General features: G+C 44.1%; 1 protein-coding gene across 1 annotated transcript in view; it reads right to left on the bottom strand.

Moving 5' to 3' along the window:
• LOC135202590 (thioredoxin domain-containing protein 11-like) overlaps positions 1-23,510 on the bottom strand; it is a 183,240-nt gene that overhangs the window by 89,316 nt on the left and 70,414 nt on the right. Inside the window, exons 4-6 of the mRNA XM_064232098.1 lie at positions 18,515-18,716; positions 17,850-18,092; positions 17,332-17,538 (exon numbers count right to left, since the gene is read on the bottom strand). Of these exons, the coding sequence (XP_064088168.1) occupies positions 17,332-17,538; positions 17,850-18,092; positions 18,515-18,716 (652 nt within the window). The remainder of the gene's footprint in view (positions 1-17,331; positions 17,539-17,849; positions 18,093-18,514; positions 18,717-23,510) is intronic.

Genomic DNA, 23,510 nt, shown 5'->3' with positions numbered 1-23,510 from the left:
AGAGAGAGAGAGAGAGAGAGAGAGAGAGAGAGAGAGAGAGAAGAATTGCTCTGCTTCCCACTGACTTAGCTGATCTGGGATGATTATTCGTCCATTTCTTTCACTTACACTCGATTTTCCCAAATCACTTTTATTTTTGTTACGGTAAAATACCAATCTGGTGACAAATACTTGTTACGATATTTTACTACTGTACAAGTAACTTTACTCTGTGATAAACAAACTGGCGTCGCTTTCAGCTTCTGCATGCCTTCGATTGTTTGTTAAAACGGCTTCCTTGTGAAAAGTTATTTTATCTTCTTACCTTTTCTGGCATTCTTGATTTACTACTTATTTTTTTGCAAAACCCTCATGTTTGTTTTCAAAGTCTGCCGTTTGCCAACAGTAAGTTGATGTATTGGGGTATAATTAATCTCTTTCGTGCATGTAAGATCCAAGTGTAAACATGCCGACTACCCTCTCTCTCTCTCTCTCTCTCTCTCTCTCTCTCTCTCTCTCTCTCTCTCTGTCACAATCGGACACACACACTATCGATTCCTTCGATTGTCTTTGTACCTAATATGTGAATAAAATACCAATTTGTCGGAAATTGTATTTTTCCTAACTATACAAACCTGAGGTCCTTTAACAACAGGAAGGTATTTAGCAGCAGCTGAACCGGTCATAAGCTTCGAACAATGGGGTTCGGTAGTTAACTACTTGTACAGCAGTTGGCGGTCAGCTCGACTGCAAGGAGAGGAGTCACTTTGCTTTAGGCCCAGGAAACGCAGAGTGAGTGGTGGCATGAGGTGGGACTATGTGTAAAGGACCTCAGGTTTGTATAGTTAGGAAAAATACAATTTCCGACAAATTGTTATTTGTTCCGATACGCATACAAACCCTCAATCCTTTAACAATAGGAAGACTCACTTCTTGGAGGGTGGAATCTGAGTCTTATGAACAGACTGGTGTTCGTCCTACCTTGGTTCCCTCCCTGGTCGTAAGAGCAGAGGGAGGGATCCTAGCCTCTGCCCAGCTGATCGGGGTGTGCACCGCAGGATCAGTGGTCAGACTTCTGGACCAAATTTATAAGAGGGAGGCAAGCGTACCTCTTATAAATAGTAAAAGGTAAGAACTAGTTCCTACTTCAAGAGCCAAAATAAAGTCATGGGTTTGTCTCTTGTTGGCTTCCACTCCCCCCCCCCTTGTTGGGGAGTGGTAGACAAACACTCCTATCCCTACTGAAAGGGATAGGATGGAGCTCAGTTGTGTAGCTTACCTGCATCGGCCCCCTGTTCAGCGTAGTGATGACCGTGGCCCTCTGCCCACAGGTAGAGGAGGAGGGGTCTGTTGTGGTTCCTCCTGTGGAAGGAGGAGGGTCTCGGGAGGCATTCTCACTGGAGGGGCTTGACGGTCTGTGTCCCCAGGATGCAGTCACTCCTGAGATCCAGAGGTCATTCGCTGAGGTTATTGCGCTGATTCGTCAGCACAGCGACCTCAGGGAAGGATCACCGCTCCCACCTTCCGAGCCCACATCAGGTTTGGAGTCGTTCTGGGGACCCAAAAAGGAACCCAGGACGACGGTGGGTCTGCCGCGATTGGCCTTGGCTGAATAGTGAACGTCCTTTGGGAGGGATATTTACTACCCTTCGAATCTCGGCCACCCCTCACCTCCAACTCGGTCCATCTGCAAACCTACGTTCCTGGCTCAACCAAGGACGTGACGCTTCGGCAGGAAGTAGAAGCCATGCTGAGCAAACATGCTGTGGAGATCGTATGGGATCAGTCGCTAGGCTTCTACAGTTGACTTTTCCTGGTGGAGAAGTCCTCGGGGGGCTGGCGCCCGGTGATAGATCTCTCTCCCTTGAACCGATTCGTTCGCCAGACTTGGTTCACGATGGAAACAGCACGTTCAGTGCTCAATTCCATCAGGGAGAACGACTTCATGCTTTCGGTGGTTCTGAAGGACACGTATTTCCAGATACCCATCCATCAATCCTCCAGGAGGTACCTCCGCTTCATCCTCGACGGGACGGTGTACCAGTTCAGGGCACTTTGTTTCGGTCTCTCAACCGCCCCACAGGTGTTCACGCGAGTGTTCACGCTGGTGTCGGCTTGGGCTCACTCGGTAGGGATACGTCTTCTGAGGTATCTCGACGATTGGTTAGTTCTGTTGCTGCAGGACAGAGATTGAATCCTCGAATTCTGCTGCGATCTGGCGATCTTAGTGAATTACAAGAAGTCAGACCTTGAGCCCAAGCAGAAGATGAAGTACCTGGGCATGCTGATCGACTCGGTAGCAGGGCGAGTCTTCCCCGCTGATTCGCGGATCAGCAGGTTCAAGGAGGCAGCAAGACAGTTCCTGTCTCTACAGTAGCAACCAGCTCAGCAGTGGCAGGTCATGATCGGTCACCTGTCGTCTCTCGAGAAGCGAGAAGCTAGTCCCTCACGGGAGTCTTCACCTGCTGTCTCTTCAGTGGAGACTAAAAGAGTGTTGGTCACAGGCAAGAGACCCTCCTTTCTTCCCCGTGTCCCTCATGGAGGAGGTGAGGCAGGACCTAGCCTGGTGGCTGGACGACGAGAACCTCGTAAGAGGAGGGCCTCTTTGCACCCCCCCCCCCCCACCCCCCCCCCCCCCCCCCCCCCCCCCGAGAATGTTGCTGTTCTCAGACGCATCGACCAAGAAGGGATGGGGCGCACACCTGGAGGAGTTGCTGACTGCAGGCGTGTGGGACCATCGCGACAAGCACCTTCACATTAACGTCCTGGAGGTCAAGGCAGCGTTCCTCGATCTCCAAGAGTTCCGGGATCGTCTGGTGGGACGCTCGGTGGTGTTGATGAGCGACAACACCACGGTAGTGGCGTACGTCAACAAGCAGGGGGGCCTAGTGTCCCTCCCGCTGCACCAGTTGACGTTGCAGGTGCACGAGTGGGCCATGGCACACTCAGTAGAGCTGTCAGCCCGCTACATTCCAGGCAAGAGGAATGTGGTAGCCAACAAGCTCAGCCGTCGGGATCAGGTGATAGGAACTGAATGGTCCCTTCACCCAGACGTGGCGGAAAGGCTCTTCAACCTGTGGGGACGTCCAGTCGTGGATCTGTTCGCCACCCGGTACAACAGAAAACTCCAGGTTTTCTACTCGGTTGTGCCGGACCCATGGGCAGCTGCAGAGGACGCTCTTCAACATCTGTGGGACAACCTCTTCGTTTACGCCTTTCCCCCGTTCTGTCTGATTTGCAAAGTGATCAGCAGGGCGCTGATCACCGCGAATCTTCGGATGATCCTGGTGGCACCCAAACCTCCTCAAGCTGTTTGGTACCCGGACCAGCTGGCTCCTGCTTGCCAAAGCGCCGAGAGAGATTCCCCCCTGGCACAACCTCCTGTGCCAGCCACACGTAGAACGGTACCACTGGTCTGTCGAGTCCCTGTGTCTTCATGGCTGGCTGTTATCCACCATCTCTTGCGAGCGAGAGGCTTTTCTCGCAGCGCAGCAACAGAGATGGCTGGATACCTCAGACAGTCCTCTGCAGCTGTCTACCAGGGGAAGTGGTCCGTCTTCTGTGGTTGGTGTTGTGGACGGGGTCTCTCTCCTCTCAGAGCCACTCTTCAGCAGGTAGCGGATTTCCTCGTCATCCTTCGCCGAGAGAAGCTCCTCTCCGTCTCTGCAGTTAAAGGATACAGCGCCGCCCTGGCCCTAGTCCTTAAACTGCGAGGTGTGGATATCTCCTCCTCTTTCGAGATCTCCCTCCTGATGAAGAGCTTCGAGAGGTCTTGCCCAACCAGGGAACTCAGGCCCCCGGGGTGGGATATGACTCTCATCCTGAGGAGTTTGACTCGCAGACCCTTTGAGCCACTCTGAGAGTCGTCAGACAGGGATCTGACCCTCAAGACCCTCTTCCTGCTGGCCCTGGCATCAGCAAAGAGAGTAGGGGAACTTCATGGTCTTTCCTTCGACGTCAAGCATTCCAGGGGATGGGATCCGTGACGCTCGATTTCATCCCGAACTTCGTAGCGAAGACTCAGAATCCTTCGGTCCCTGACGACTGGTTCGAGTCTTTCACGATCCGCTCCCTGAACGATTTCACCGATAATGATGCAGATGAGATGCTGCTTTGTCCTGTGAGGGCGCTACGGCGCTATCTGAAGAGAACTCTGTACCTCAGGCCTGAGTGTCGACGCCTCTTCGTTAGCACCGGGGTTACCAAGAAAGAAGTTTCCAAGAACACTTTCTTTCTGGCTGCGTGAGGTGATCAGGAGGGCGTACGACACAGATGGTAGTGACGACACCCGTACCCTTCGTCCGAGAGCCCACGAAGTCAGAGGTATTGGTCCAACCATTGCGTTCCGCAAGAACTTCTCCGTGCCGCAGGTCCTGAAGGCAGGGGTTTGGGCCAACCAGACCACCTTCACTTCATTCTACCTTCAGGCTATTACCCACAGGTCCTTGGACACTTTTTCCTTAGGACCCGTGGTGGCTGCTCAACAAGTTATGTAATCTACCCAGCACCCGAGCGGACAGAACAGCATCGTATCCTTGTGTGACTGCATGAATGGACAAGTGAAAGAGTGTGTGACTGGCTTCTCTTCCTCCTTCGAAAGGCCCCACACTTACGACCCTCCACACCAGTGCACAATCTGTGGCTGATGGGGGAGGGGGGGGGCGAGGGGGTCTCTCCGGCTCTTGGGATTCCATTTCGAATCTCAAAAATCACAAAATTCACTGTATGATATACAAAAACATACACGTACTTACATATATCCTTGCACAAATACACACAGTAAAAGAGAAAGAAGAAAGCCTTCACGCAGTGAAGCAAACAGAGCATACGACAAGAAGCGGGCAGAGAGGCGAGCAACACGTCCATCCACCTACGTGGCTGAAAGCAAAGTGACTCCTCTCCTCGCAGTCGAACTGACCGCCAACTGCTGGACAAGTAGTCAACTACCGAACCCCCTTGTTCGAAGCTTACAACCGGTTCAGCTGCCGCTAAATACCTTCCTATTGTTAAAGGACCGAGGGTTTGTATACGTATCAGAACAAATTAATTTTATCAACCTTTGCATACTGCAACCTATTCGGTTTGCATCCCCCGCAAATACGGGGGGACCACTGTACTACTTGCACACTGCATAAAAGATTATATCTTGACATAACCTTTCTATTATGTTTTTATACAATATTGTTATTTAGAAATGTATTTTCCTTATTTAACTCTTTTATATCCGCTTAGTTTTGAGTACTGTGTCCCCAGATATTCGAGGTGTCTGGGAGCGCTCGACAGTGCAAAAAAATATCTATATTTAGAAAATTCAGCAAAATATAAATTTTATGCCAACAACGTTCATTTTGCTGTCCTTTTTTTCTAAATGTTAGTATTTTATGGTGGAATAGTCAGAATAAGAGTCCCAGCCCTCTAAATACGAAAAAATGTGAGTTATTTAAAAAAAAAAATCTACGGTACTCATTTTTTTTTGTTCGTAACCCAAAAACTATGAGTCAGGCGAATTAATTATTTTTAATGAGAAAGCCAATAAAATTCTCTAAATATCGACATATATAAATCAATGGAAAACGAATAAGTCCAGCCGGTGAGAAAATTTGTAGATTAGAGGGTAAGAAACAGAGCGTTCTGCCCGGCGCATGGTGAGAATTATCGCTAGAAAAATATTTTTTTGAAGAGCCCTATCTCGGTTATTTTTCATTGAAATTCCTTTGTAAATATACAAAAATGTAGAGGAAACATTGAAAGATAAAGGGAAAGTCAAGAAAAATGGCTTTGGTAACGGCAACAGTTTCATTTTGACGTTATAAGTTCATCGAAACGAAAAATTTTTTACCATTGTTAACATTATCGTTCTTAGGTCAAATGCTATAACAGTTAGGCGAATTAATTATTTTTTATGAGAAAGCCAACAAAATTCTCTAAAAATTGACTTATAAAACAATGGAAAACGAATAAGTCCAGCCGGTGAAAAAACTGATAGAAAAGAGGGTAAGAAAGAGACCGCTCTGCCCGGCGCATGGTGAGAATTATCACTAGAAATTTTTTTTTTTTTTTAGGAGCCCTATCTCGGTTATTTGTCATAGAAATTCCTTTGTAAATACAGGCGGCCCGCGGTTAATGGCGCAATCACTCAACGGCGAATCGTTTTTACGGCGGTCGTCAAAAATATTCATTAAAAAAATAAGGCATTTTAAAGGTATCTTTACGGCACAAATTTCAGTTAACAGCGCCGCTAGTGCCGTTGTCTAACGAGTTTATACATTTGTAGAAATGCCGTTCAGACCATAAAGGTTATGCAAATTATATTAACAAATTTTATGGAGAGTTATTACATAGGTATTAGGGTAAAATATATGCCTCTCACGCTGTTCTATGCCGAAAATATCGAGTTACATGAGTGCAAATTTAGCTATGGATGTGTCGATTCATAAATGTTCATGCTTTTGTTTAAAATGTGTATGAAAATGTATTACATGAAAGGCATTTTTATTTCTGTACAGAAATATGATACAAAGGCAGCTTTTGAAACTCCCCTTCACGTTATCAAATACGATATTTTTTCATGTTCTTTCTTGTAAGCCGCCGCCTGCCGCTCTTCCGAAAATATAGATTTAAAAAAAGTGCAAATTAGCGATCGATGTGTCGATTTTAAAAATGTTTATGCTTTTATGTTTAAAATGTGTATGAAAATGTATTACGAATAAGGTATTTTTATTTCTGTGCAGAAATATGATAAAAAGGCAGCTTTTGAAACTCCCCTTCAAGTTATCGACTACGGTGTTTTTTTCAAGTTCGTTCTTGTATGCCGCCGTCTGCCGCTCTTCCGAAAATATCGAGTTAAAAAGAGTGCAAATTTAGCGATCGATGTGTCGATTTTTCACATGTTTATGCTTTTATGTTTAAAATGTGTATGAAAATATATTACGTAAAGGTATTTTCATTTTTGTACAGAAATAAGATACAAATTAAGGCAGCCTTTGTAACTACGCTTCACGTTGTCAGGGGATGGTTTTTCATGTTCGTTCTTGTCCGCCAGTTCCGAAAAATGCATTGTGTTATTTTATTAATTATGCATCTTTTCCATAAATCCTTTAAAAAGTTATACATTATTTCACTGTATCCAAGAATATTGTATGTATTCTCATATTATTGTATTTTAAAATACTACGGCAAACTTAAGCCCATATTCCGCGGAGCGGCCAATGTTGTGGTTTGAAATCAGCTGATGAATACGAGTATGTTTCACCATAACGCAATTCTGAGCGAATGCTCTTTCTTCTAGCATTCGCTCAGAATTGCATAAACGAATATCTATATACTTGACTTATATGAGACAAAGATATTTTTCCTTATACAGCGTGTTTTTAGGTGGAAATATTTATTGAATATGTCTCGTGAATGTGAACTAATATTTTTTTCGTTAACAGATTACGTTGGCGGCATGTTTATTGCGTAAAAAAATTATGTGATTCCGTTCGCAATAATCCTTTATATCATCGTAATACAAACTTTACGTTATTTATCTTTTATCGGCGTGAAACCAACAGTAAAATGTGTTCTTTCAAGCACAGTAGTTTTTATTAAAATGATATTGTTATTTTTTACAATAAAGTTTTGTACATACATTACCTGGCAGACATATACTTAGCTTACGTCTCTGACGTCACGACAGAATTCAAAACTCGCGGCTAACGCGACAGGTAGGTCAGGTGATCTACCTTAACCCGCCGCTGGGAGGCGGGTGTAAGAACCATCATACCTTTCTTGCCAGATTTTTTTCTCTCTATACCTGTCTCCTGAGGGGAGGCTGGGCGGGCCATCAATCGTATATGTCTGCCAGGTAAGTATGTACAAAACTTTATTGTAAAATAACAATATCATTTTTGTACATGAACTTTCCTGTCAGACATATACTTAGCTGATTGACACCCTTGGTGGAGGGTACAAGACAGAAAATAACAAAGAAAAGGTAAACAACACCTGTTGTAGGATAAAAATAACCTTGGTTCTTACCTGTTTAGGCTGAAGACTTCATAGATACTGTCTATTAGTCTGCATTGCCATAAGAGCTACAGCGAGGGCGTGACCTACAGCTGAAAAGACTCTTTGGGTCTACTAACGGGACTTGATATCCGCTTACTTAGTAGAATCCAAGTCGGATCATGTCAATGGGGGTTCGCCCCTCTTCTATGACAGAACCTGTCCACTACCAACGCAGGGAGCTTCAAACCAAATCCGATCACCTAACCAAACTAACGTTATTAGCATTACGAAACGAAAAAAGATGCCTACCTGCATCATTTTTTCATACAACCATATGAACTCAATTACCAAAAAAAAACAAGGGAAAAACTACTAAGGATATGTTCCAGCTCCCTGCCCCAGCACCGAATCCGCCGATACGTACGGGCCTAACGCGAAGCACTCGTCATACGTAATACTGACGTCTTTTAGGTAGTGGTTGGCGAATACTGAATACATCTCCAGAATGTAGTTTTCATCAGATTCTGAAGAGACATATTCTTCTTAAAGGCCAAGGAAGTGGCAATCGCTCTTACTTCATGAGCCTTGACTTTTAGGATCTTGAAATGTTCCTCATTACAAGCTTTATGTGCTTCTTTCACAACACTTCTAATGAAGAAAGACAGCGCATTTTTCGACAATGGTCTGCTGGGGTCCTTTACAGAGCACCATAGTCTATCCTCAATGCCCTTAAGGGTTTTCTTCTTCTGAAGGTAGTATTTTAAACTCCTAACAGGGCAAAGAGTTCTTTCAGGTTCTTCCCCTACTATGGCAGATAAACCACGAACCTCAAAGTTCCTTGGCCACGGATTTGAGGGGTTCTCATTTTTGCCAAAAAACGAAGGAAGGAAGGAACAAACCACGGAATCTCCTTTGAAACCTACCCTTCCTTCTAGGGCATGAATCTCACTAACCCTTTTAGCTGATGCTAAAGCCATGAGAAAGAGAGCTTTCCTCGTGAGATCTTTGAAGGAGGCTAAATGTGGTGGTTCAAACCTAGCGGACCTCAGGAAACGAAGAACCACATCCAGATTCCAACTTGGAACTTTCGCTCGAGGTTTTCTTGGAAGATTCAAAAGATCTTAAGAAGGATCATGAAGAAATCTTTTGTTATTTGAAAGATCTAGATTCCGATGTCTGGAATACCGCAGCCATCCAACCAGCATGCTTCGGTATCCTTTGATAGTAGATACTGCCAAACCGCATTTTTCTCTGAGGAAAACTAGGAAATCTGCTATCTGAGTCACAGAGGTACTGGAAGAGGAAAACTTCTGGTTCCTGCACAACGGCGAAAGACCGTCCCACTTCGATGGTAGACTTTAAGGGTCGAAGGTCTTCTAGCTGAGGCGATAGCTTAGCAGCTTTTGTCGAAAACCCCCTTCGCTCTGACAAGACTTTGACAGTCGAAAGCCAGTCAGATTGAGAGCGGGGAGGTTTCTGTGATACCTGTCGAAGTGGGGTTGTTTGAGCAAATCTTGTCTCTGTGGAAGTGCTCTTGGAAAGTCCACCAACCATTCCAGTACCTCTGTGAACCAATCTTGGGCGGGCCAGAACGGAGCTACTAGCGTTCATTTCTTGTCCTCTCCGAGATAGCAAATTTCTTGAGGGTTTGTCCTAGTACTTTGAAGGGGGGAAAGGCGTAGACGTCTAGCCCTGTCCAATCTAGGAGAAACGCATCCACTGATACTGCTCCTGGGTCTGAGATCGGGGAGCAGTAAAGTTCGATTCTTGCGTTCTTTGCTGTTGCAAAGAGATCGATGTGAGGTCTGCCCCATCTTCTCCACAGGTCTTGGCATACTTCTGAGTGGAGGGTCCACTCGGAAGGCAGGAGTTGATTCTTCCTGCTCAGGAGATCGGCCCTGACGTTCCTTTCTCCCTGTACGAATCGGTGAGAAGACTGATCTTCCTTGTTTGAGACCACAGCAGAAGATCCCTTGCTGTTTCGTACAGGGAGAAGGAGTGCGTCCCCCCCCCTGTTTTTTGATGTACGCCAAGGTGTTGTGTTGTCCGAATTGACCTGCACTACTGCATTTCGGACGTGGGGGTTCGAAGGCTTTCAATGCCATCCAGACTGCCATCAACTCTTTCTTGTTGATGTGCCAGGACACCTGATCCCCCTTCCAGGTGCCTGACACTTCTCTTGTCCCGAGCGTCGCTCCCAACCTGCCTTCGATGCGTCGGAAAACAACACATGGCTGGGGTTCGGCATGTAGAGAGACATTCCTTCCACAAATCGAAGTGGATTGTTCCACCACCGAAGGTCTCTCTTGATTTCCCTTGAGATCTTGAAGGAGAATTCCAGATCTAGGGAGAGACGCCTCCAGTTCTGGTATAGGAAGAACTGTAGAGGCCTGAGATGCAACCTTCCTAGAGAAACGAATTGCTCCAGCGAGGAGAGTGTCCCCAGCAGACTCATCCACTCTCCCTCGCTGTGCATGCATCTTTCTCTAGGAAGGTCGTTATTTTCTCGTAGCAACGAGCTATCCTCTCTGGCGACGGAAAAGCCCGAAAAGCCAGAGAAGCTATCCGAATCCCCAGATAGATCCTCTCTTGACTGGGGATTAATTGAGACTTCTGGAAGTTCACCAGAAAGTCCCCAGCGAACTTGCCAATGTAAGGGTCTTTTGAAGGTCCTCCAGACATCTTTCTTGAGACTCTGCTCTGATTAGCCAGTCGTCGAGATAAAGCGACACCCTCACTCCCTCCAAATGTAGCCACTGCGCCACGTTTTTCATTAACCCCGTGAAAACTTGGGGTGCAGTTGATAGGCCGAAGCACAAGGCCTTGAATTGGAAGATGTTCCTCCCATCATGAATCGTAGATACTTCCGTGAAGAAGGATGGATCGGCACATGAAAGTAAGCGTCCTGAAGGTCTAGAGACACCATCCAGTCCCCTGGACGAAGAGCCGCTAACACTGAGGAAGTTGTCTCCATGGCGAACTTCCTCTTTTCCACAAAGACGTTCAGGGCGCTTACATCCACACCGGTCTCCATCCTCCTGAGTTCTTCGGAACTAGGAAAAGTCTGTTGTAAAAGCCCGCAGAGCGGGGATCTTTCACTAGTTCTATAGCCTCCTTCTCTAGCATGAGATCTACTGCTAGAGAAAGGGCTTGATTCATGATGGGGGGTCCTTGTACTTGGCTACCAACTCCCTCGGAGTTGTCGTCAATGGTGGTCTTGACGAGAAGGGAATGAGGTATCCTTTGCTGACAATCGATAGGGACCAATTGTCTGCCACTTTGTTGTGGGCCCAGACGTCGGCAAACAAATTCAGTAGTCTGGCACCACTGATGTCTGGAGTCCTTGACCGCTATTTCTTCCCTCTGACATGACTTAGAGAAGGTTTTACCTCTCTTAAAAGGTCTAGTCCCTCTGGTTGCAGAACTCTGACAGCGGGTCCTTCCTCGAAAGGGCTCCTGTCTCAGAGGAGTCTCTTTCTTGGTCTTGGGTTGGAAGACAGAGCGAGGTTTCCTGGCCGCCTGGGCTAACATGTCCTGAGTAGCCTTAGCTGAAAGGGCACTCGAGACATCTTGGATAATTTTCTTGGGAAACAGAAGCGGAGAGAGTTGAGCATACAAGAGCGAGGCCCTTTGCGCATGAGACACTGCCTTCGTGAGAAACGAACAGTAGACCGACCGTTTCTTAAGCACTCCAGCTCCAACAGTGATGAGACTTCACTCGATCCGTCTCTCACTGCTTTATCCATGCAAGTGAGTACACAGTTAAGATCTTCAGGAGACAGAGCATCTGGGGTCTCGGTCTTATTAGCCAGAACACCTAAAGACCAATCAAGGAAGTTGAAAACTTCCAGGACTCGGAACATTCCCTTCAGTAAGTGGTCAAGTTCGTTCATCCCCACGTAGTCTTGGCGGACAAGAGGGCGGACCGACGAGCAGAATCCACTAATGAAGAGAAGTCCGAGTCCGCAGACGAAGGGAGAGCGAGGCCTAAAGGTTCTCCTGATTCGTACCAGAACCCAATCTGCGGTCAGTTTAGACGGAGGGAAAGAAAAAAACCGTCTTCCCTTTCTCTTCCATTAGCCAAAGGAGCCATTCCCAAAAACCAAAATCTCAGCGCCTTCTTCATGGAAACAGTAGGTGGTTTTCATCCTTACACAAGACGAAACCTTCGACGTCTTCGAAGTGGAGAATAACGAAAGAGGAGAAGGGGGAAGCACAGGAGAAAGGATATCTCCAAACTCTTGCAAGAGTAACTCTGTTAGTTTCTTATAGGAGGAAACTGAGGCGTCTTTTGGTCCTTCTTCTTCTGAGGGGTCCTGTTCCTCCTGAGCTGAAGAGCCCTCCTGATCCTTAGAGGCGCGACTATCTTAAAGGAGTCTCTAGAGGAAGTTAGACGTATACGTCTTGGAGACAATGCTTCAGGCAAGTGTCTACTTGCCACATCCTTCTTGTCTGGAGGAGTGCGTCTCCCAGATTCTTGAAGCCTAATAGGAGACAGGCGGCAGTCAGGTGCAGAGCGCCTGTTTGAAGAAGAACTTCTATCAGGCTCTTGGCGCCTATCCAAAGGAGAGCGGCTACCAGGCGAACGGCGCCTGCCATACGAAAAGCGCCTACCAGGCTCTTGGCGCCTGAACCGAGGCGAGAGAATCTCTGGCGACGAGCGCCTACTAGGTGAGCGCCTACCAGGAGAGAAGCGCCTGCTAGGCTCTCTGCGCCTGACCCGAGGCGAGTAAAAGTCGGGAGAAGAGCGCCTGCCAGGCGAAACGCGCCATAACAAGCTCTTGACGCCTGTCCGCGAAGGGCGCCTGTCCGATTTAGGGCGCTTGTCAACCGGAGAGTGGAGGCGAGACGAGGAGCGGACTACAGAGGTGAGTAGTGCCTACTAGGCTCTTGACGCCTGTCAAGGGGAGCGATCCTGTCTCGAGAAGAGTGTCTGTAGGGTGAGGATCTCCTACGCGCAGTTTGCTCCTTGTCCGAAGGAGAAACTTGTCTGTCAGGCGAATGTCGCTTAGACGCAGATGTGATCTTGTCCGAAGCAGAAAGCCTCCTGCGAGAATCCGAACGCACAGGTGAGCGCGCCGCTTCCGTCGAATAGCGAGAGTCAGGAGAGGGGAGCCTGGACTTCTTTACAGGAAGCGAGACGTCCTTCCTACGACGAGAAGACACGCAAAGAGAACCAGCCAGAACCGAAAATCTGCGCCTGAAGGTTAGCCAACACCCTTGCAGGAGAATTCACAAAACTCGTGAACAGGAGACGAGGCTCGATCTCCGCTCGGGGAACGATACTCCTGAGATCTCTTACGCTTCTTCGCTTCCACCTCAGGCTCTTCCGAAAAAAAAACGTTCAGGGCTGGAAGGGCGGGCGCAGGGAGCGTTCCAGGCTCTCTTCGAAGGGCGCGAGGCTTCCGAAGAGCTCCATCCTCTTTTAGGAGAAGGCGAAGGCGACGACGAGAGCACTGGCGCAAAATTTCTCTCTTGGAGCGATCCAAGGTAGCCTGGGAACGATCAACAGGGCTACCGAGGGGTACGCCTGACCGTTGGGGATGCTCCCTAACCTTCCTGCGGCTTTCGACTTTCCTCCTCCACTGGGACTGGGAGTCTGGAAGAGGTCTAGGCCTGGAAGCATTAGGGAGCCGATCAGACGCACCCTCCACTGCACTGGGTTCACTGCACAAATCACTATTGGAATCACTCTTACCTTCTAGTTGCTTGATTTTCCTCTCCATACTGCGAATGGTGGCTTTCATTGAGGCCACCTCCGAAGGCGCATCTTCGGCTTCGGTGCAGGGAGCAGGAGCTGAAACTGACAAGGAGGGCTACTTCTAAAATAGGATTATCTACATCCAACTCGCTAATACGAGATCTACTACTGCTCCTGGAAGAAGCTTTCCTAACTTTATCCTTTTCAAGCTTCCTCAAGTAGGAAGACAAAGACTTCCACTCATCCTCATTCAGCTTTTTCACATTCATTACAAGGGTTATTAAAGGTGCATTCATTCCCTCTACACTTCAAACATACCGTGTGAGGGTCTACCGCAGCTTTCGGTAGCCTCACCTTACACTCAGTCATACAACAAACTCTAAAACATAGCAGTTTTCTTAGTATCAACATCAGACATCATGAATCCAAGAAATTCCAAAGAAAAATCCAAAGAAAAGTCCAATAACTGTCCACAAATCGCGAATGCCAGGCCAAAAGATCGGGTACTTCACCAAAGTCCGTAGAAACAATCCAGGGCGAAAACGAGAAAAGAATCCAACTGTCAAGAGGTACCGACAACAGGTGTGGTCGACACCGACGACAGAAAAAATCTGGCAAGAAAGGTATGATGGTTATTACACCCGCCTCCCAGCGGCGGGTAAGGTAGATCACCTGACCTACCTGTCGCGTTAGCCGCGAGTTTTGAATTCTGTCCCCGTGACGTCAGAGACGTAAGCTAAGTATATGTCTGACAGGTTTCAAAGTTCGTACAAAAATGATTTTATCCCAATTTTATCTACAGTTGTGTGTGATGGCAGACGTTTACTGCAGTTTTATCCTTGTTGCCGATGTACGATAATAGTCATTAACAGCTTGAACAGTTTTCTCAGCTTGAGTTATAACTAGGTTTAAATTTAACGGTATATTTCCCAATTGATCTTTAATCTATATTGATCTCTGATCTATAGCGAATAAAGTTATTACATTAAGATATCTCAGTTCTATTCTATACATAACGCTATTTATAACAAATACGGCAATGTTGCACTGTAGTATGATGATCGAAATACAAGCCAAACAGATGTTATCCAGTTCGGTTGTACTTAGAAAAAAAAAAGTAGTTTCTCGTTCGGTTGTTCATGGCTGTACACGTTCACGCAACGAGTATAACGTTAAAACCATACTTTCATCATTCTCTTTTGCTGTTATTGAACTTATGTAACTAGAAGATGGATAAAGTTAGGCCATTGTAATTTGATCTCTCATAAAATCGGACTATCGTAGACACCCACATGTACTGTACAGTAAATTCTATAGTACTATAATGCATAAATATAATTTTAATTATTGCGCCGTTGTGGGATTACGGCGCCTTTGACTGGTCTAGAGTTTCGAAAGAAGGTGTGCGGCTGCCGTAGGCTTTAAAATTGCTCAGCGTCGAAAATCGCTTGGCGTCGGTGGCCAGGAACGGAACCCCTGCCGCTAACCGAGGGCCGCCTGTATACGAAAATGTAGAGGAAAAGTTGAAGAATAAAGGGAGAGTCAAGAAAAATGGCTTTGGTAACGGTTACAGTTTAATTTTGACGTTATAAATAGATAAAAAAGAAAAAAAATGTTAACTTTGTCAGCATTTATCGCTAAAATAAAAATTTTTTTAAGAGCCCTATCTCGGTTATTTTTCATAGAAATTACTTTGTAAACATACGAAAATGTAAAGGAAAAGTTAAGGAATAAAGGGAGAGTTAAGAAAAATGGCTTTGGTAACAGCAACAGTTTCATTTTTACATTACAATGTTGATCGAAACGAAAAATTTTTTTACCGTTGTCAACATTATCGTTCGTAGCTCAAAAGCTATACATAACATAACAGGGGAATTTCTTCCTCCTACTCCAGACGAAGTAGTTCCATGGCTTGCTTGGTTGGTGTTAGGTTAATCCTACGAGCCTTCCAAGAAAAGTCGTAGTCCATTAGAAGCCTCCTTATCTTGGCATCTTCTGGAGATTCAGAGCCCTGCTGAAACTCTAATCGTCTCTTATGGGATGCATGAAGCGTTTTCCGTTACTTTTACCATAAAAACTACGCGAATGCATGTTGGAAAACTATTCTTCTTGCGTGACGTAACCATGTAAACAAACACTTGTGTCAACAACAGCTCGCACATGGGTCACTGAGAGGGAAGTGTCAGCGCGATCAGCTGATTTCATTGTGAGAATTTTACTACGCCAGGGATTTGAGCATGAACAGTACAGGAACTACTTTGCTGGCGTATTGATACCAGAGATACACGGTCCAAGGTATGATATAGCCTATGGAAATCGCTACTTGTCCGAAAAAAAAAAGGCCCCTACCACATGTACGAAAAATTTCGGTAAATTTTACGTACCGCTACGTCAGTTGGATAGATAGGGGATAGAGTATTTTTACGTACTATTAAGTCATTTGGACATGAAAGGGTTAATAGCATGAAACATAAAAATATGCGTTGGCATTTTGAGGGTTGGAACGGATTAAGGCCATTTCAAGTATTTTCAATGGGGAAAATTGATTTGATGTGCGAGCAAATTGGTCTACGAGCTTGGCCACGGAACGAATTAAACTCGTAGGTCAAGGTACCACTGTACTTTATCATAAGTCCCCAACAATGTCATAGTTAAGGTTAATAGTACAAACTTGCCCTCTACAATTAGTGCAGAGGGTATGAAAATCATATGATGCTTTCATCAGTTGAGCAATATTGAAAACTAGAAGCGCCACAGTCAGACATTGGTCAACAATAGGAAAAGTCAAAATCGGTAAATCTCACTAAGAGAACAATAGTCAAATTAAAGGTTTTGCTAAAAAACCTAACTAAATACGTATGCCAAAGGCTGCCGTACCAAAATACTTCACTGATAGGGAAGACATAAATCAAAATCCAAAAACCAAGCTGCCCTCTTATAACCGAGTGAGGTCATAAGCTGACAGAAACAAAATGAGCTCTTGGCAAAGTTGCTCCTCTCTTTCCCTGATAGTGTGCGGGGTCAGTCACCTCCCTAAACATAAGAATCGCTACTGTGAAGTTCAAAATTCAAGCTGCTGTGGGAGTAGAAACTCTTAGCCAAGTAATTATAGGGTAAGTTATTTATATAAAACTGTTTTTCATGAAAAGCCAAAGAAGCACATAATCTTAAGTTACATTATTGTCAGCATGCAGATTTTGTATTAAAATTATCAGATCAATCAATATTCTGATCCGGAATAAAGAACTTCTGACATATTATAACTTACTTCTTTTAGATGTTTAATTCAATTTCATTATTTGCTTCAGAGGTTAATAGCCTACCTCAAAACTATAGTACAGTGTATTCACATACTAATGATTAGAGAAACAAAAAAAATCTTCGCAACAAAATTTACACTATGGCCAACAGCCACCATACAATTTACTCTATTGATTTTACAAATGGTTAGCTTACCAATCTACTATCATATGTAACATTTACAGACAAATACTATTGTAACAAATTCTAATATTCAACAGATATGAAAAACATCTGAAAATTCTACACAATACAAGAAAAACATGACTAAGGACTAAAAATTAATTTAAGCACAAGAGGCTGAAAATACAACTAATGTATAACATTCTTATCTACAAGTAAAACTGTCTTATGACACCTACCAGTGTTGTATTCCACAAGACAATATGCACTGATTGTGAAACATTAAATGACAGTGCTCTTGCAGTGCGAGGATTTGTGACTACTCCCCAGGCAACAGAATATGTATTGTCAAATTGTAAGGCACGAAGAGATGCAAGATAAAAAGAGCTGAAGCCCTTGGGAAGGAATCTTGGAGTTGTAAACTCGTAATAACCTAAAACAACAGCCTGAAAGAGAAGTCATTGGAAGAAACATTTCAACGTATAAACTAAATTTAGCAAACCACAGCATAATTTTTTTTTTTAGAAAGCCTTGGTAATGCAGTTATATTTTGCAAAGTGAAGTTAGACTGCAGTGCTCAAAATGGATACCTAGAGAAATAAATCTATCAAGGTTAGATGTGGGAAAAAAAGAGCAATCAGCATTATTTGAGGTCATTATGAATAATCCCACAACAGTCTGAAAACATTCTGAATACTTATCTATATCATTGATACAGTCAATATTAAAATGAAAAAGCCCTATAGTTTCAACTTACACTGTACTCCATCTGTAATCGAGCAAGGTCAGCATTACTGTTAACATGGGAAAGTGGACGCAAAGTCCGAGAAAGGAATCGTATGATGTGTCCAGCATCCTTGGGTCCACCATAAGCTATGGCCTTTGTCTCTAAGCCAGATAGGGACCGTACATGTAGTATCAATGCAGGGAAGATTCGAATCTTGTACTTTGTTTTACATTCTGATCTTGGATGCCAACAATTAATTGCCGCAAAGTAAATCTGGAAGCAAATAGGATTTAACTTTAATAATCAAAATAAATATGCTGTGTAGTAATACATACTACTTTGTACATCAACAGACAATTAGTTGAAGTGAGGGTGAAAATATAAGACTGAATATGTATACTATACACAGTACCTCTAAGGTCCATGATTAAATATACTTTATTTGGAAAACATCCAAATTTTTAAAGTGTGAAAACTGATCTTTCTACTCACAATAACACTTAGACAATGAAAAAATATGGAAAAAATTACCGTACACAAAATTGCCTATGACAATAGTGACTTATGCAAAACTATTTAAGCACAAGAATTTTGCAACCATTTTATTTATACTAAAACTCTTATGATGACAGAATTCACCATACTGTTTATCGTAAAAATTAATATCAACACTTTACTTGAGTAATTCTACAAACCTGTTCATGGTAATAACGAGCCACTTTTTCTATCTCCCATCGAAGAATTTGTGATTCTCTATCCCAAGGTGCATAATATACAACAAAAGACAGGTCTGCTGTTAAGAGACGTTCAGTGAGAGCACCGACATCACCAGAGTAAAAGTCAGATATAAGGGAATGTCGTGGGAAAAAAGGTGTAGATGACTTCACAAGTGGACTTCTGCAATAGATATAACAACTAGTGAATTTACACAGTCTTTTCTCTGACAATAAGTCTGACAATAAGTTTTACATGTACTACAAACACTCTACTCAAAAAATATTTCAACATATACTTTCCCATTAAGTGAGGAACAGACAGAGAAAATTCATTTTTCCTATGTTTATGGAAAAATATTAAGTTTTCTGAATGTTTCATTGTTCCTAATGACAGTGGAATACAACTGACAATGAAGAACTGACCAGTAGTAACTGTGTAATATTTGATAAAGAACATATTATACAAGACAATACTTTACAATGATATTCTGTATGATGTGGATTATTCTGACCGTACTTTGTAGTTCAACAAAATCCCCAGTTGAGATCTGAAGAGACTTTTCTGAGGTAGTATTATTAATGATTATTCTTCCTTGTAAACAAGCTCATACATTACTGAATAAAGTTGCAAAAAATTACTTTGTATCAACTTCACATGAGTGAAATCTTCAGATGACATTAATGTTTAACAAAATTATATTCTACATGACTTATCATCGTACATGTTAGAAAAGTCAAATATTACTCTGATATACACGATTGTATGGATTAATGAAATATGTAGAGAAAAACTAGGATTAAAAAAAGCAAAGGGTTACAGGGAATTCTCTCTATCCAACCTTTGTCCCACAGACAAAAAGCAACTACTATTACATGTTTAACAAACTATAAACAATTTTTCAATTCAGGGATCAAACCAACCTTTACTTTACTTACCAAAGAAATAACAACTAATAATTTCAATCCAAACAAACGATTTTCAACAAACTTAAGCAAAGATTACTCTTGAGAGACTTAAATTTATATCTCTGCAGACCTCACTAGGTGTGCATTTTCACTTAACCTTTAAGATACATACCATTAAGGTATCCTGCTTGGTTACTGCAGAGGGAAAGATAGAGTTTAGGGGAAGACAAAAAGCCAGTCACCCATTCAACCTCCAACCTTATGCTCTCTGAGTACCTGAAGCAAGATGCAGTTGTCTGAGCAGCCATGACAGATTCTACAGAAAAGGTGTCAAAGAACCTGTGGGTGACATCTCAAAGGTAACATTAGATGAATGTAGTGTGGCACCACCAGATACCTGTGGGCTAATGTCAATGTCATCATGAACTCTTGCCTAAAACTGGACGATTATCCTCTTGCCTTAGAGGTTTGGTTCTCCTTAGTTAGATAGCTGAAAGGCTTGCACTGGATCTTAACTGACAGTCTTGGAGGAAAGGAACAAAGTTTTTGAGTCTCATCCATCAGGCACTGATGGGTTCTGATTCCCCCCCTCAAAAATAATAAATGGACCTCTAACCCTCTGATAGCCAGATACAATACAAGAGGTTGCACAATACGTTAATATATTTGAAGACCACGTCCAAGTTCCAAGCCACTGAAGCCTTTCTGTGATCTTTCGCTGTATCGAAGGACCTAATTAGAGATGTGCTGATTTGACCCTAAATCCGTGCCCGTGTCGACATACGGACCCTAACAGGGCTCTGTATCCTGTAATGGCCGATGTTGATAGAGATCTTTCAGACTTCAGGAAAAGAAGGAAATCCTCAATCTCTGTCACAGAGGTCTGAGAAGAAAAGATGTTATTTATTTCTTCTGCACCAGCTGCAGGAATTTACACACTTTGCCTGGTAGACCCTGGCAGAAGACTGGCATCTACATTTCATAATTGCCTCTGCAGCTGGCTTTGAAAGCCCTTTGCTCTGACAAGGTGCTTGACAGTCTGAACCCGTCAGAGCAAGAGTGGATAAGTTACGATGAAACCTGCGGAAGTGTGGTCTTGGGACATCTATTAGTGGAGAAAGGAGATCCGGAAACCATTCTCTTCTTGGCCAGTATGAGGCGACCAGTCATCCTTGAATTCTGGTATGAAAGGAATTTTCTCAACACTTCCCTGACCACGTTGAATGGAGAGAAGGCATACAGGTCCAGATTGATGAATCTAGAAGCATGGCATCTGTGACACATGCTTGAGGGTTTGGAGTTGGAGAGCAGAACAATGGAAGATGGTTTTTTGATATCACGAACAGATCTAAGAACAGCCTCCCCCACAACTTCCACAGGTCATTGCACACCTATGCATCCACTGTCCATTCCATGGGGGAGTACCTGTCTGCAATGACTGAACTTGTCCGCCAACACATTCATTTTGCTCTGAACAAACCTCATCAGAATATTTTTTAAATTTTTTTTACCCATAGGAGTAGGACTCTTTGCTGCCATGTATAAGGAGTGCGTTCCCGTTTTCTTATGTAGGCTAGAACAGTGGTGTTATCCAAAAACACCACTACTGTCTTGTTGAAGGTCATCTCGGAAAAATGAGGAAGGCTGAGGTGTATAGCTCTCAGTTCCTTCACATTTACATGAAGGTTTCTCTCTTCCAGGGACCAAATTCCTGATATTTCCCCGTCTCCCATGAGAGCTCCCCAACCTATGTCTGAGGTGTCTGAGTACAAGAACAGGCTGGGGCTCAGAGGACGGGAGGACTTGCCTTCGGAAAGTCTTCTTTCTGATAGCCACCAATCAAAGCCAGTCTTGATTTCTTGCAAAATCGGAAAAATGAACAAGTCTGGGTGCGTTTTCTTACTCCAGTTCACCTTTAGGAAGAACTACAGGATTCTTAAATGAAGTCTCCCTAGGGAGACAAACTTCTCAATTGATGAGGCTCCTAAAAGGCTCATCCACCTGTTGGCTGAGCAGGAGGAGAGAGTGAGGAATATGCTGACTGAAGGCATGACTGTAACCTTTTGGGTGACGGAGAAACCGAAAATTCCAAGAGACTTTTGTCATTCCCAAATATAGAATCACTTGAGAGGGAGACAGCTGAGATTTCTCCCTGCTGATGAGAATTCCCAGATCCTGGGCAAAGCAGAGCAACTTTAAGTCCTCCATGCATTTCAACTTCGTTGGCAAGTGAAGGAGCCAGTTGTGTAGATAAAAGGCTGCATTTATTCCTATGAGGTGAAGCCACTTTGCAAGGGGGCTAGAAGTTGGGTGAACACTTGGGGTGCAGTGGAGAGGCCAAAGCATAAGGCCCGAAACTGAAAAACTCTTCCCTGGAAAACAAATTAAAAGATATTTACTACCATCTGGATGAATCAGGATGTGAAAGTATGCATCTTGCATATCAAGTTGTTACCATCCAATCCTCTGGATGGATCGAGGAGAGGAGTGACTTATTTGTTTCCAGTCTGAATTTCATTTTTGTTACAAAATGATTCAGGGTGCTGACATCCAGGACAGGTGTCCAACACCATGATATTTTGGAAACCATGAAAAGACGGTTGTAGAACACAGAGTTGACGTTTTTTTACTTCTTCCACTGATTTCTTGCTGAAAAGAGGATACTTCTCTGGCTTGTGCCAAATACTTGTTTGGAGCCTAACGAGTTGGCTGTGTTAAGGACTCTTAAACTAAAGGAGGATTCTCCCTGAACAGAATGGAGTACATATCCTTCTTTTAATACCAGTGACACCTACTGATTTTTTTGCCAAAAATGGGTGACCCTTGCTCCCACTGGGACACGGAAGCCAGGGCTTTCATTTCTGAGGGGCAATTCCTGTAGAGGTTCTTTTGGCTGGGCGTGTCGAGTGCAAATTGGAGCGAGGTCTAGTTTGGAGTCTTGGTCTATTACCCCGAAAGGAGTTGACTGTGCCAACAAATCCTGCTCGGATTTTTTCTGAAGTTCTGACGCTATCTCTTGCACAGAAGATTGCAAGAACAGGTAGTTGTAATCTTGAGGGAAAAACAGAAGTGCAGACTTCTGGGAGCCAGTCACTACCTTAGAGGTGAATGAACACCAAAGTTCCCTCATTTTGAGTATTCCAGTCATAAACAACAAGGTCAATTCCATAGAGGCATCCTTAAGGGCTTTATCAGCACAAGAGAGGATCAAGAGAGGATGCCTAACCAATCTGCTGACAGTTCTTCCAGATGATCTACACAGTCCTCTATTTTCTTGGCCAGCATTCCAACTGTCCAATCTAAGAAAACAGGACTTTGAAAGTCTTGAAGATAATTCTTCATAAAGTGGTCTATTTCTGTGGCCGAAAACATTATCTTGATGAATTAATTAAGCATGAAAAGCACCCTCCCGGAAGAGATAGCTACCCAAAGGGAAGGAGCTTCTCCAGTAATGTAAGAATTATATCTCATGCTCACTAAATGAGAGGGAGGAGAGCAGAAGGCTGCCTTAACTTGCGCTCTCTTGTAGGAGAGCCAAATGTCTAATTCCTGCAAGTCTTTTCTAGAGGAAGAGGACATTACCATTTTGGGAAGCTTGGAAGGTCCCATGTGCTTATTCCTCATTTAAAAAGCAGAAACAGGAGAAGCTGGGGTTGCCGGAGTGAAAAAGGACAGGAACACTACTAAGAGATAATTAGTAAGCTAGCAAAAGGTGTGGCAGGTGGCTGATCAAAGACCTCTTCATCCGAAGAGATTGCAGAAGGAGCCAAGTCAGTAGGGTCCTGAATAGCTGAAGAATTCCTCCTGAGCAGGCTCATAATCTCATGTAAATGTCATTGAATGGGATCCAAGGAAGACCCATGATGCATATTGGATGACGCTGGTAACAGAGAAGGCAAATCTGGTAACTTGGCAACGCACGTTCCCCTGTTGGTGCCAGATGAGTTGGGGCTGGCGCTGGGCACTCAGGCGCTGGCAGTGGACTCTTAGAGACGGGCACTGGGTGCTTAGAGTTGGGTGCTTGGCACTGCAGAGACGGTGGGCTGAAATGTGTTCTGGGGTTCCCAAA

The sequence above is a fragment of the Macrobrachium nipponense genome, chromosome 30 (assembly GCF_015104395.2).
Source record: "Macrobrachium nipponense isolate FS-2020 chromosome 30, ASM1510439v2, whole genome shotgun sequence".
Lineage (NCBI taxonomy): Eukaryota > Metazoa > Arthropoda > Malacostraca > Decapoda > Palaemonidae > Macrobrachium > Macrobrachium nipponense.
Note: the sequence above shows the minus strand (reverse complement) of the source record. Positions and strands in the feature narration are given on the sequence as shown.